At 38.5% G+C, this 15,399-nt stretch overlaps 1 protein-coding gene across 2 annotated transcripts in view; it reads left to right on the top strand.

Annotated features, from left to right (window-relative positions):
* The window catches only part of PRKG1 (protein kinase cGMP-dependent 1), a 1,271,722-nt gene that overhangs the window by 85,555 nt on the left and 1,170,768 nt on the right, over nucleotides 1-15,399 (top strand). Inside the window, exon 1 of one of the 2 annotated variants that reach the window (XM_037002636.2) lies at nucleotides 2,181-8,547. The exons of the other annotated variant lie outside the window; for it this stretch is intronic. Coding sequence (XP_036858531.1) covers nucleotides 8,237-8,547 — 311 coding nt within the window. The 5' untranslated portion in view covers nucleotides 2,181-8,236. Of the gene's footprint in view, nucleotides 1-2,180; nucleotides 8,548-15,399 lie in introns of those variants that run through there. 2 annotated transcript variants of the gene reach the window in all.

Here is a 15,399-nt window from a genome sequence, read left to right as displayed (position 1 = left end):
AACATTTTTGACTGTGAAACCCTTTTTTGTTTTCATTTTAAGGAAGTAGTATTCTTTAGTTTACACTTTGAGGGAACACTGCACTGTAGTATATATTTTGCTGATTAAAAGCTCTGTATCAGTACTGGGTTGCTAGCAAAGCCATTCATTGACCACTGAGTTTATTGAACCAGCTGTTGTTACCATATGCTTCTTCTTGGTTACTTGTGTTTCTTTAATTAATTATTCCAGTTTCTCACAATTGGATATTCCCTGATTCCAGAATATGAAAATCATGTATTAAAATTTTGCTTTGTAGATAGATGAATGAGTAACAGAACATATAGAGTATTAAAATATAAAATTATTTTAAAGAAAATAGTAATTAATAATTTTAAATGCTGTTCAGTGTATTTTGAAATACATCTTTACCATCTATTTGTTTGCAAAAGTTTCTTAGAGTTTGCAATTAGAAAATATTAAGTAAATAAAGTTACCTTTTGGCACATTCTAAAGTTTTTCTACCTTAAAAATGTCAAATGCTCTAAGACCAATTACATGATTTCAGGAAATCAAAAAAGTCACTATTCAATTTCCAAGAGTTCTTTGTGAGGTTTAGCGTGTTACCTTTTAATTTCTATGAGTTGGAGACAAATTTTTTTCTATCTTGGTAAAATGATGTCTTTTGTATTTCAAGGGCTTTAAAGCCCTGTAATGTGAGACCTGAGAAGCTGTTTTTGAAAAGAGAAAAAGTAAGCAAGGTACTTTACTGTTTCCTCATGTAGATTTTTGTCAAATAAGGTGGGATGTGAAAGATTTGGGATGTGTCCACCTTATGTGCCCACCTTTACTTTGACATAAATGAGGGTTGATTAGGAGGTTGTGATTTAAATTTCATCCTACGGTGTATGCATGCCTGTGAGGCATGTGCAAGAACACAAGCACGTATACACACAAACCCCCTCTTCATGTAACATAGATCCCCATAGTTACAATAAAATTTCCTTGTGGTTTGAGTATAAGGAGAGGCATAATAGAACAAATTAGACATTTCAAACACCTTTTAATATATTTTGTTCTTTGCTGCAAATTAAAGTGTTGTGAATTGACTTTAACAACTATCAATTACTAAGAGATATGAGGCAGGATCTTCTCGTGAACTAAATCAGACTTCTGTGTGCAGTGAAAATCAAATGCCAAATGAAAGGATACCAGAACCCCATCATGCTTTTAAAAACACACTTTTAAAAAATGTGTTTCAGTGGGTGGGGAAGGGTGCATTGTCAAACCATGGTAAATGTGCTCCGTCTTTTACTTCTCTGTATTTTGGGAAAGCCCATGAGAGTGGTATTAAGTGACTCTATTAAATAATGGAGTGCATGTGCACATGCTGATGCATTAGGTGTGTTTCAGTTGTGTGCCTGCTGAGAGAAGGTTACTTACTGTGTACTGATAGAGGGTCTGACCAACAGCAACTGCAAAGTGAAAATAGCAATTTTCACTAAGATCTCGATGTTCCTAACAGTACCAATTGCTTTTCACATTCCACCAATAAACGTTTGGAGAATTTCCCTGTCATTTTTTCCACTTAAAATGGGTATTCAGCATAGATGCTTTTCTAAGAAAGATAGATGGTTAGATTTTGGCTGTACTATATTCTATTGAGAACATTAGACACATTTTCCATAACAACTCCTTAAGTTAACTCTGATCTTTGAGTAAAAACATTCTTACATAATACAGTGAGTGACTCAACACCGACCTCAATATTCTGCCCAATACCAAAAAAGTATAAAAATCATTATTTTCTATTTACTTATGTGGGGCATTAAAACTATATGACACTTTATATATCGTTGCTTTGGGTGACTTATTTATTGAACAAATATTTGCACATATGTATTTTTTTATTGAAGAATCATTGATATACAGTCTTATATTTGTTTCATGTATACAACACAGTGGTTCAGCAGTTACCCACATTATTAAATCCTCACCCCAACTACTGCAGTTACTATCTGTCAACATAGAAGGATGTTACAGAATCATTGACTATATTCTCCAGGCTTTACATATGTATTTTAAGGTTAAATATGAGCCACTAATATTTCAAGTATTCTTACCTCCCAGATTAAATGCCTGTTTTGAAAAATGAATTTTTAGAAATCCAGTCTGGACTTGGGAGAAATTATTAATGTTTTCTGAAAATACACTTTGGGCAAGGTGACTAATAATTTTACAGTTGGTCACAAATGCATAGCAAAAAAATATGTATCTGGCACCCTCCAACCTAGGGCTCTATCTTTGTTGCAAAGGAAATGCTTCTATAAACATTAGGCAGCATATTTTGATCCTAGAATGATACCCTTTTATTTTATCAGCCTATTGCTTCATTTACACATCATTAGAGGTAGATTTCTATATGTCCATCAACATCAAGCGTTTTTTTTAAGTTGAAGTGAGGTGATATTTAATTGTCTATCAAGTTAGTGAGAGTGAAGATCTTCATGAATTTCCCTACTGTCTTTTTGCCTGCAACTTCCCCTCCTCCAAATCTCTGATATTCTCACAGTATGAACAAAATCTTGCCATCTTTCTTTTGCCTAATCTATTCCTTTTGCTTACTGATAAAAATCCAGTTCATCCAGAATACTCTTTTATTGTCTTTCTTACATCTTCAGCATTTTCCTATTTTGCTAAATTTAGTAAGTTCACTAGAAAAATGTTGTTGTAGTTTTTGCTCTCAACTTTGAGTACAAAATATGTGGACAGAAACTGTCCAAGTTATATCAGCTGTTAAATACTATTTAATAAAAGCAACAACAGAAAATCATTGACTCCAGAGCTATTTTACTATAAGCCCCATGATACCAAATTTTCAAATGCAAAATTACTTTTGCAAATACTTTGAATATTTTGTGGAAAATACTGATGCATTAACCTAGGAAATTATGTGCATTTAATACACCAGAAGAGTCACTGAAATGGAAGTGAGAAACTGATTTATTAATCTGATATAGGAAATCTTACGATGTTGCATACTGATGTATATTTTCAATGGACTCAAAATGTAGTGAAGTAATATTTTGTGAATAAACCACTTAAAATTCCATTTTATGCATTTAAAAATTTTCCATTCATGAAAAAACATACAGAAAACATAATACCTTTCTTAAAACCCTTCTATTTCTTCTATTCTTTGGAAATGGTAGCTTATTAAAGAGTACAAAGAAATGTTCTTTTTGGTAGATAGTGCATGGATTTTCATGAGCACTAGTTTAGACTGAGACCCAATAATAACTTACCATCACTTTAGCTGTGGGATATAAGAATTTATTTCAACTAATATTGGACATAACACTAATTCGGTATTAAACTCTAAGCACATTAGCAATTACGGTACACTGCACTATTACTTCCAAATCTTTGCAGTAAGTTTTTCATCATGAATGGTTTGTTATTTTTTTCTTTTCCTTGCAGAACTTATCAATCCCAGTAGTATGACTTCCAAACAGCCAAACCATTAGAATTTTTACCTATATCCATTTAAAATATGCACTCCTAATGGCCAAATCTACTCACCAAACACAATCATAAGAATAATCTAATTCTATAGGAGTTAATTGAATAGCAAGTCCTTGAATTGTTGTACTTAGTTCATAGGACTAAATTCTAGGTTTTTATAAAAGCAATAAACTAAATAGAGAACCTTGAATCCTTGTCTAATATATCACAGTGTAATTAAAATTCTATTGCCTGACTCATTTCCATTTACAGTTCAAAGACAATCCTGTGGTGTTTAACAATGCACTGAAATAGGGTGATTGCTTTCCTAAAACATTCATGCACACAAATTCATAAGTGGGTTTGTAATGTGTGTAAGGTAAAAAGAAATCATTACAGATCTTCCTTAGTTTTAATTTTTTATTGGTAACTTTGAAAGCTAAATTTGAAAATATTTATAAAACTGAGAGACTCAACAGTTCTGAACTAAACAGGGTGACCAACCCTGGTTTGCCCAGAGCAAGGGTTATCTAGGACTTTAGTTTTAAATCCAGGACAGTCCCGGCCAATTTTAGTATTAAAACTGGACAATTCTAGACAAAAGGGTATAAGTTGTTCACTCTACACTGGGATGAAATGGTGCTAAGGTGAAGACAGTTTTGGCAGAAGGTACTTAAAAAAAAGTCATCTTCCTGCTCTTTCAGGATTTTCCAAATTCTCCTCTTTCCACCAGCTCAACCCCAAAGTAAGGCTAGTTAATGTTAAGGATACTCTCATCTCTCTGGATACAGAACCAAGACATTAATAACCCTTGCAAGTCCTACAGAGGCAATGAGAGGCAGCAGGTAAGGGGTTGAGCTCGGCATCAAATGGTCTGGATTTGAATCTAGGCTTTGCCATTTATTAGGTGGGTGATTCTGTGCCTCCATTTTGTCAAATATAAATAGAAAGAATAATACTGTCCATCTTGTGGAGTTACATTAACAGTGCCTGTCACGCATTAAGAGTTTAAGGAAGTTAGTTATTTTTATTGTGATCTTGACTAACATTAGCAATTTAGAGTAAGGCAGTTTATGTCTACCAGTAACAGTAGCCCTCATATCTAAATTATTAGGGGTGCTTCTAGCAATTTTCTCCATCACCTGCAAAGCTCAGCTATGCTATTTTTGTTTTTTGCTGTTCGAGATATATGCACATGAAGTAGCAGAAAAAAATTTCAAACTTAGGACTCTTCCAGGAACTGCAGCATGAGTGGAATGGATGATTGGATGACACAATCATCACAGTGTTTTTGAGGCTCCTTATTTTTTAAGTGAAGCAGGATAAATTCTAAAGACTTTATTTTTTTAATAGCCAGTATTAAGATAAGGCTGTACTGTTGAATGTCTCATTAAATCACTTTAGATTCCATTAAGGAAGAAAGCATGGTATTTGTTCTCACACCTGAGGTCTGGGTGCAGAACTGAAAAGCATCAGTATGTCTGTTAGGACTACGACAGAGCTGAAAAAGTAGGTTGTAAGTTGACTATGGAATTCTAGAGTATAAACTCAGTTCCTTGAAACTTACACTGTTCTGTTTTTTTAGGGTTTAACATCAAGACCTCATCCCAAATAGGCAACCGGAAAGCTCAGTATATGCCATTCCACCCCACTCAGGTTCAGATTTGTGGTAGCCATTTCCTAATGAGCAGAAAGTAGACTTGTGCCTGACCTTTGATCTTGTAACTTAGGCAATTAAGTTTACTTTGAAATGCATAGTAAAATTTGTCTGTTTATCTGTAACACCAAGTCCTTGATATTTCACATAAAATTTGTATCCAGCATTTACCAAATACAATGTCTAGATGTTTAAAAAACTATTGCAATCATTAAAAGGTTGAGATGGAAAACCAGGTCCCTCAGACCTAAACAGCCAGTCAAGAATATCACCGAAAAACTTACTTAAAATGTTTATTTTGACTTCAAGAAAGAAAGAGAAAAGCCTAGAATTCTGGATTTTGCATACACAATTACGAAGTATTTAAGGGAAAATTAAAACCATTTTTTTCATAATATAGGCTAAAATAACCAAATCCTTATACTTCAAATGCTTTTAGAAGGGTCAATCAGTCATAATAGCCATATTTTCTTGGCCATTTTCTTACTTTGCATTTATTAGAATAGGTTCTTGACTCATTATGAGAATCATCATGGAATGAATATATTTTGTGTTACAAGAATTCCATTTGAAATGAAAATGTAACATGGATATATCCTATAGTTGCATGTAGATATGGTGGCTTAAATAATGAAAAATATTTACATAACTCAGAGGAAAAACATCTTTGTTCAAAATATTTGAATATTTTATGGTTGTAGTGCTGTTTTCTTATTTTTTGGAAAAAATGCTTCAGTTTCTACTTCCCTTTGTAAATGTAGGCCAGCTTTCTACAAGTGAAGAAGACTCTTCGCTACTTTGTGCTGCTTAAGACATTAAGTAACCCCATTTAAGCCTCCGATGGACCTTAAACATAACCCTGCTTAGCAGTTTTCTAATGATATCCTCTATATGTTGCTTCTGGTATATTTTTAGACATAAAATCTTGGCTTCATGGACCCCTATCTATAGGAAAAAGTCATTTAGTTTTAAACATTTTCCCATGGAGTTAAAGAATTCCCATAGGCTAAGGAAGATAAGAATTTGGCTTTTTGCCTGGGAAAAGGAAAATGTCACAAAAGCTCTTTTAGAATAGAGTCAGTTATACAAAGCCACAGTCCTTCTGTTTGGTTTAGTTTTAATTAAAACAATAATTCAGAACTATTATTTACTGATGTCAGTATTTGTAGATACTCATGTTTTGTTGTTTATGAATGAAAATGTTTTGGTAACTTTCCACTTTATATATTACATCCTGAAATAAATGCACTTCCCAAAATGTCCATGTTGGAAAGTAGAAAAATTAAATGCCTTATGTCTTTGGTACTAAAAGAATTAGACCATAATCTGTAAAAGAATGTTTAGGATTGCATTTGCTTTGTTATTTACACCTCTAATTATTGCAAACAAATACACTTGTTACTGTGCCATTGGCTAGTTTTTTTTTTCTCTTAGCTCAGATAGAAGTTGTGTATTTGAAAGTAAAAGTGAGCAAGTTTCTTTTTGAGACTGATCTATGTGCCCTTGATGTTTAGTTCCATTCAGTTTTAATCTAATTTCTATCTATTTTTAGTTTTAAGGAAGGGCTAGAAACTATTGAGATTTATAACACTGAGTGCCCAAGAATAGTAATTAGAGGGCTGCTAATGAAGATGCCATAAAATTGAATGAGTTAGTGAAGATTTAGCTAAATATAGGAATTTAGGTAAGTATTAAGTAAATATTTAGAGATTATAAACATATTCTGGTGCTGTAAGAACTATGGAAAAAAGGTGCTACCTAATTGCCATTATTTTAGGAAATATTAAGTGGGCAGAGATGGGGGTGGGATGCGTAGAGGAGGGTGATATAATTAAAATGTACTGCAGCCCATCTAGGCTCCCCATTCACTTTAAGATTTTTCCCTCCTCTACAGAGTTTGCGTCTTGCCATTCAAGTGGAAGGGTGCAGACCTAACAGCTTGGTTGTGAGAAAAGTAATATTTTTAAAGGTATGGTTCCATTTTAGGATGAAGTTTTTGGAGCTCAGAGATGGTTTTTTCCCACCCCACCCCCTTCTCACCCCAAATTAAGCAAATAGAAGAAGCCAGGCCCATCCACAATCTATTATGCAGACACAGCACAAGTGGGAGGGATAGCGGGGAATCGGGCCTTCTGGGGGCCAAACCTGTTTTGCGTTTGCCTTGAGAAGAGCTTCTTAATCCGAGTTTGGAAGGGGCGGAAAGGGAAGTAACTGGCAGGAGCTGGCAGAAGATGAGAACAATTAGGGGAAAGAAGCTCCCCCCATCCTCTGTGCCCCTTCCCCAAAGGCACCTGGATGTTAAGGGGGAATTCCTCCCATGCACGGACTCGCTCTCACCTGGGAGGCAAGTTTCTTTTCTAGCGTTAGCCACCTGTGTGAGGTGCTCCCCTTGGAACAGTGGCGTGGGAGAAAGGGAGAGGCTCAGCCACGCCGTTCAGGAGCCTTTCTTGGTGAGGCTGGCGGTCAAAATACCTCCAGAACTCAGAGCTTTCCGGATGCAGAGTGCGCTCTGCCCTCGTACGTCTCCAGGACTGTAGCCCAGCGTCCTGGAGACTGGCGTGGTCTGGAGCGGGCTGACGCCTCCCCAGTTCGCGCGGGGTCCTCCCAGCCCTTCCCCCCCCTCGCTCCGCCTGCACACCCCCCGGCGCGCCCCAGAGGTTTATCAGGCTCCCCACACGCACCACCGGTTTCCTCCCGCACCCGGCGCGAGTGACCCAGGCAGCCCCGCCGCTGCCTCCGAGCCCCCATCCGAGTCCCCTTCTCCAGCTGCCCTGCCGCCGCGCCTCCCGGCTTGTCCCCCCGGAGCAGCGGCGCCCACCGCATTTCAGGTCTAATCCCGGGTTGGACCTGCTGTTTTGCTCATCCCCGCACTCAGCCTCCCCAGTCAGCCCGGAGAAGTGGAATCTGCACTGGAAACTCGGTGGCTGGAGCCGGTGAACTGGGCATGCTCAGAAGCCAGGACAGGCTTTGGTCTCAAGTAGGAAGCTTTTGCACTCGGGAGGCAGCGGCGACTTTGGGGAAAGTTGATCCGAGAGGGGAGCAAGCCCCAAGACGCGGAGCAGCGGCAGGAAGGAGCCCCCGGCACCCCGGAGGAGCATGGGCACCCTGCGGGATTTGCAGTACGCGCTCCAGGAGAAGATCGAGGAGCTGAGGCAGCGGGATGCTCTCATCGACGAGCTGGAGCTGGAGTTGGATCAGAAGGACGAACTGATCCAGAAGCTACAGAACGAGCTGGATAAGTACCGCTCGGTGATCCGGCCGGCCACCCAGCAGGCGCAGAAACAGAGCGCGAGCACCTTGCAGGGCGAGCCGCGCACCAAGCGGCAGGCGATCTCCGCCGAGCCCACTGCCTTCGACATCCAGGATCTCAGCCATGTGACCCTGCCCTTCTACCCCAAGAGCCCACAGTAAGCAGGGGTTACGCGCCGGGTCCGTGCGGCACCCTGTCGGTGGGGAGCTGCGGGTCTCTGTATTGTCTGTCGGCCCCCGCCCCTCCCGCTTGCCATGTCTGTCCTCATCCTCAGAAATGTTTCGTTTTCACGGGCACTACTTGCGGGGCTGTGCACGCTTCTCAGAGCCAGACTCACTGCACCTACGTTGCCTTCGTGTCTTTGTCAGATGTCAAGCTATTTTTTTTAAATGTGCATATACATTCATATATGCCACTACTGTAGAGTTTGAACGCGCCCCAGGTGTGTGTCCGGCTGTGTGAGTGTGTGTGCGTGTGTGTGAAGAGGAATTAAAAGCTCCGTCTTCCAAATGCCCTGACAAACCTGCCCAGCCGGAAAATCCTAAATGCAGGCTCATCAGACTTGAAATGAAATGCGTCTGTCATCACCCTTACTTTCTCTGCTTTTGTGGCTCGCCCGGATTTCTCCACATGCTGGCAATTCACGCTGGTACCCTTCAAACCTGATGCTCTGTCATCATCAAAGTGTCAAAAATAAGCAAATATGCGTATAAAAGGAAAGATTTTTTGATTTCCTGAATGGGATGACATTTACAATCCACAAATGGAAGCCTAGTCTGTTGCTTTTTAAAAATATATATATATATTTTCATAACATCCGAGGGAGAATATTGCTTATTTCCCTTAAGGAATTTACATAATACTAATGGGGGCACTTCAGTCTTCCAGAAGGGTTGCATGTTTCCAGAGTCAAACATAGAGAAGTACACTTCTCTTTACTGACAATGTGGACACATTGTTTGCCTTACTCCTGGCTTCTGATGCAACCACTCTGGTAGTGTTCTAGCATTTTAGAGAACAATGTAGTTCTGATGTCAGTGGACTTCATGACTTGGGTAGGAAAACTGAATGAAGCTTGTGATACACCATTCAACTCAGAGCCCTTATGGAGAGTAAAGTGACAGAAACATAAAAGTAATAGAGAACAAGGGAGAGCACCCAAATGAATGGTATGTCTCGTTAATATACATAATTGATAAATGAGAGGTTTTGCTACTATCCTAACGACATCCCATTGGCTGGATGACACGTGTTACATAATAATACAAAGTCCCTTAGGATTCTTCACTTCATAAACACAAGGAATTAATGTAAGAAGAAAGAGCAAATACTTGTCTCCACTTATGTATATTGGATTTCTAGGAGGTCCTGAGTAGGCACTAATTACACTTATGAAAACCTATAGTAGTACTTATTGGTTTCCGTAGATAATTTGCTGTTCCTAATGCAGGTATAGTGTAAGGAGGAGTTTGTATTCTGTGAGAGTATGGGGAAGAGACAGGGAGGATAAACATTTCTGAGACTCTGACTGTATCAAGTTGCCCTAATGGTTCAGTAGACTTAGATCTGCCTTAGAAACTAGAGTGATCTGCATCCAGTTCAAGTTTCTCTGGTAAATTAATTTGCAGTCCTGACATGCTTGCCAGTTTTAGCTAACTAGGTACATGGCCATGTCTCCTGGGCCAAGTTTTGCATAATGAAAAAATAACTCAAAGACAGCCCTGTGCATCTTTAAGCAATCCGTAGGATCTCATTTTAGTATCTGCAGGACTTTGGAGCAACACAGAGCAAACCCCACTTTTATAAAAAGACCATTTTAATAGCTTTTATAATGAAGCGTAATCAAGCCAGCTGATAACTCCAGTTTAATATTCTATCAGAGAAGATCTACAGGAATTTAGGCAGTAGGGTATGTGCTGTAGAATGTGGTAAGTTTTAGAAGTCTCTTGGTGCTTGACATGTTTAGAATGCTTAGGTTTTTTTAAAAGTTCACGGAAAATGGAAAATGAAATCAGGGTGGCAAATAATTCACAACATTCTGTTTTAATAAACATCTATGGAACAATGCTGTGCATTCTGATATTTATTTAATAACTTGGGCTTTAGAGAAGTCAGCTGTTAAGGTATCACCATGATGGTTTTGGCGATTCTAAAGGATTATATTGAAGAAAATGATAGAATGTCTCCCAAGCTTAAACAGTTTTGGAAAAACATCTGTTCTTTTTTCACACTTACATAAAGAAAACTAGAATAAAATTGGCTTGAGTGGTAAAGTGTACCTTTCTTAAGAGGAAGAGAAGTATATCATATGCAAAATGATTATGACTTGTGCCATTGGGATGATTGTGAAAGATAGTGCCACAAAGAACTATGAAAACTTGCCAGGCTGAAGACTTATTTGAATTTCACTATAAATAATTTGATTATATAGCCTTACTGGCAACAAGTGTTTATTTCTTTGTATCTCATCTTTAGTGCAACTTAGCCATCTTTCTTTGCTACACATAGATTATTTTGAGTTCAAGTTAAAATGAAACTAAATAGCCTTAAATTGATTTCAAATTCACGCTCATGTTGGTTTTCTAGTCTCCTTCCATTAGATGTAGGTACCTGCCCAGTTAATGCTCTGCTCAATTATCTGATATATATAAGTATTTTTATTTACTTTTTGCTTACTGAAGTTGCTCTCTGAGGATCCTGCTTCTTAGTAGTTTTTGACCATTTGAAAAATAGTATAAAATGTAAATTAATTTGTTACCTTAAATCATGTTAATATTTCTGGTTTGGACTTTTCCCTTTAAGCTAGGAATTAGGGTGAATGTGCTGACAGACTCCAACACAGAGCTAGGACACTCCCCCTGCTCCTATGGTGGTGGTGCGGGTCAGGGTGGGGGGCGCCGGCACAGAGGGATGCTTTTGTCTGTCTCTTTCTTGCCTGTATGAAAATAGTCCTTAAGCCCTTTTTCTCTTATGAATGTAAATCAAAGAATTGATGTAGTAAATTAGAATTATATTCCACTGCTATCAAATAATGACTTGAGAATGTGAAACTATTAGACTATATGCTTTGAAATAAATTGAGCAAACCCTTAAAAATGAAAAATATATGAACATATCCATTTTATGAGGTCAGATAACCTGTTGGTTATGTATATAGAATGGTTCTTAAGGACTTTTAAAGTCATTTTATTTCAGGATTTTTCATTACTGAAAATTGACTCTCTAATCAGTTAGAACATTCAGTCTTTGGTATTTTGATCTAAACCCTTTACCTGTTATAAATATTCTCAAATCTTTTCCCTTTTGCTGTCACTCACAGAGTTTTATGTCATTTCTGTTGGGCTATATAGACTTGAGTTCCTTTCAAAAGTTGTTACTGCCTCTGTATTTTTGTTAAGCTGTTGCTTTTAAAAGGAGAGATAGCTGAATTTCAGAGAATGATGACATGCTGTAATGTTTCACTTTTTGATTTGAAGTACTTTGGAAAAGCTGAGAATTAAAAAATATTTTTTTTTATTTTTAGGAAGGAAGCAAATTTAACAAGATCTTATATGGTCTTTGAAACCCTGACACTAGTCTCAAGAGAAATACAATCTTCCTAAATGCTGTATGTTAAATTCTGTGGGAAGTTGAGAGAATTTTAGAATTCTAGTGTAATCATAGATGGCATAATATTAAAACAGATTTCTTCAAGGGTAGTGATTAAGGCCCAAATGTGTCCCACACCTCAGTTTAATACTTTCAGGTGATGTCTGCCATGTGCAAACTATTGTCATGCATTAGAGATAAGAGATATATAGGTTCTAGAAGAAGTTAACAACAGTGCAAAAGTAAATATTCTAGAAAGTGGAGGAAGTCACAGAGCAGATACCTAAGACAGCTGGCAAAATATAATTGACCCCATTTAATTTTATGGTATCAGAAACTCTTGTGGAACTGGAAGTATTTAAAGTAAGTATTTGAAGCATGGCCATGATTGGGTGAGTGGGATGGGATGAGACGAATGGGGTGGGGATGAGCACCATCATTAAAGGGACAAGACAGCAAAGGAAGGCAGAGTGTCCATCTGGGGAATGACAGTGACTAGTGGCTGTGCCAGAATAACCATGTGGGAATTGAGTAAAAGCAAGTTTAGGCCAGTAAAAATGAGAACCTTAGTTTCTATTTTATAAAGTAAGTGACAGGGCATTTCTGCTTTATTTTTAAAATAATTGAATCGTGTGTGTGTGTGCTCACGCTCACACATGTACATGCTTTACACTGAGGATTGATTGTTACCCATTAGTAAAGCTCTGAATCTCAGAATGTCTGTACATTCCTCCACCTCCCACCAGCAGTCTTGATAATAGCTATCAGTATCTCTACTAGGTAAGAGTATAAGAGTATTTAACTTAACCAAGCAGCAGATGATCAAAACTCTTAAAGAAACTGAGTTCCACTCTGAAAGAAAACAAGTTCCATTTTCACTTCCTTCAAAATGTTCCCATTGAAAATAATCTAATTTTATGCCACAGACTAGCCCTGCACATTCCTCACATACCTAGGCAAATGGGGCATAGATGCAGATTGAACCTGAAGTTGGTTTTTGCAATTCATCTTTCTTGTTTTTGTGGAGGAGTTAAATTCCAACTTAACATTGAAATTCTAATAGACTTTCCAATTTAAGTTTAATCGTTAATTTGACATTGCAGTCTATGCAGCAAAATTGAAGTCATGGAAGCCTTTATAAAAATGTATGAGACCAGATTACTAAACTATTAGGGTGTTTTGAAGCATAGTCAAGTTGTGTGCCCCTAAAAATGGGGCTTATAATGAAAACACTGAGAAGCTCTTAAAGAGAGTAGCTCTGGAGATTGCCTGAGAATAGAAATGACCAGCTTCCTGGCTCTCCCGGGCCACATTTCCATGGCCCTGCCACTTGTTATTTCACTGACGAGTTGGGAAAGGGTAGTGAAGGCAGACGATGTTTCTATTGTTGCTGTTTGCAGGTTATAAGGCATATGGACACTTTTTTTTTTCTGTCTGCCTAGCGATGGAGGGTCTCCATGGTATCCTAGCAACTGGATTGGAACACCAGGCTGCTGCTCTTTCTGCCTTCCCTACCATAGGTGCTGCTTCCCATCCAGGGAACTGCGCCTGGTGTTAGCATCACACCCTCCAACTTGAACCTTTCTATGCTCGGAGAACACAAGACAATACAATAAATAAGGACATGCTGAAAGCAGCATTTACCAGGATGCTCAACAGCTTATTATGCAATCACATCTGTGGCATTTTGAATCCTAATCTGAATTGTTGAGCTGGCGCTGTTTTCCACCCCTTCCCTGACAGCCCTCTCTACTTCCTCACACCCAGCCTTCTCACACCAGTTCTGCTTGCCTCTCACCATCATCTATAATGACCGCATTCCTCAGCATCTCCTTAAAATTTATTTTCTGAGAAGTTAAATATGTGCAGCCTGTCTGAACGAAGTACAATTTTGTTTGTAAGAACAGAGGAATGTTCTCCCTCCAAAACTGTCACGCAAATATAAACAAGAGTGCAAAAACTGCAGCTACACAAAACAGATGTTTAACAAAAAGGTGGGACAAATAGTAGACTCTCAAAAGTGTCTTGTTTCTGAATGGACTTTATAATCATAGTTATTAATATGAAAAAAAGCAGGAGAGAAGTGTGGGAAGAAAAAGATGTGTGTCGGGGAGACAAAATGAGTACTTTGGAAAATACTCCAGGGCAAACCAAGATGGCAAGGCCAAGCGAGATGGAGAGGAGAGGGCGAACCAGGATAAATATTTCCATCTTTGCAGTAAGTCTCAAAGGGAGTGTGGATTTTGGGGGTGAGTAAATAGGCAATGGCTGGAAGACAATCTGCAAATAAGGTAACACTCTGCAGATGAAGATAATAGAGTCGAGAGATGCCCAAATTGGAGTACATCAAAGGCTTCCTACCCCTGGCAGTGGGGGCCATACTGGGATTTCAGCAGAAAACCATTAAGATGTTTCCCTTTAGGCCAATGCTCTATGTGAATGCCTTGTCTTGTCCCTTTTGAAACAATTCTGATACCAGGGAGGGCTCAGTGGTCTTCGTGCAATTCACAGTGAAGAGGAAAAAATTAGGAGAGCAAGCCAACGTAACTCGTTTCTGAAATGTCAGGTCAAGAGGCACTGCCTGTCGTCATCATGATGAGTAGCATTTATTGGGCACTTTGTGCCGGTCTTTCTTCCTGCGCTTTCCATAGATTCTGTCTTTTATCATTCAGACCATCCAGTGAGGAAAACCCCAGATCATTCCCATTTCAGAGCACTGAAGCCCAGAGAAGCTAAGAAACCTGCCTGAGGTCACACACTTTGTAAAAAGCTGAGGCTGAATTTGAACTCCAGAGCCATTTTCCTTTAGCCACTACGTTCTTCTGCTTCACAAAGGGATGTGAAGAATAGAAAATTGGATGAAAACCCCATGAATAACATAGAGGCTGTTCTCAGGAGAGTGTCTGTCACCAATAATTAAATAGGAAGCAGAAGTACTTTCGGATAAGTGGAAACAATAAGAAAGGACAGTGGTTCACAAACTTTGCTGTACTTTAATCTGGGAAGCTTTAAAAAACCCCACTGCCCAGATTTTGCCCCAAGCTGATTAAAATAATAATGTCTGGCAGTGGAAACCCTCATCAATATTTTTAAAAGATTCCTCAGGTAACTCCAATGTGTAGCAAAACTGGGGAACCACTCTGATAAGACGATAGGATGTGCTCTTGTATATGTGTGTGTGTGTGATATTAAAGAACCAGGATAAACTTTCCACTTAAAGAACTGAATGTTTATATTGGCTAAAACCTTTAAGCACTAGGGGCTTACAAAAGCAGGGATTTTTTTGTCTTGGCCAAATTACAGATGTACACTCGTTCATGTCTTATGGTTTATTCTCCTGAACAAGTAAACATTACTTTGCCTGGCCTATTGGTTCTCAACCCTGGCTGCATGTTACAATCCCCCAGGAAACTTTAAAATC

The sequence above is a fragment of the Manis javanica genome, chromosome 7, assembly GCF_040802235.1.
Source record: "Manis javanica isolate MJ-LG chromosome 7, MJ_LKY, whole genome shotgun sequence".
Taxonomy (NCBI): Eukaryota; Metazoa; Chordata; class Mammalia; order Pholidota; family Manidae; genus Manis; species Manis javanica.
Note: the sequence above shows the minus strand (reverse complement) of the source record. Positions and strands in the feature narration are given on the sequence as shown.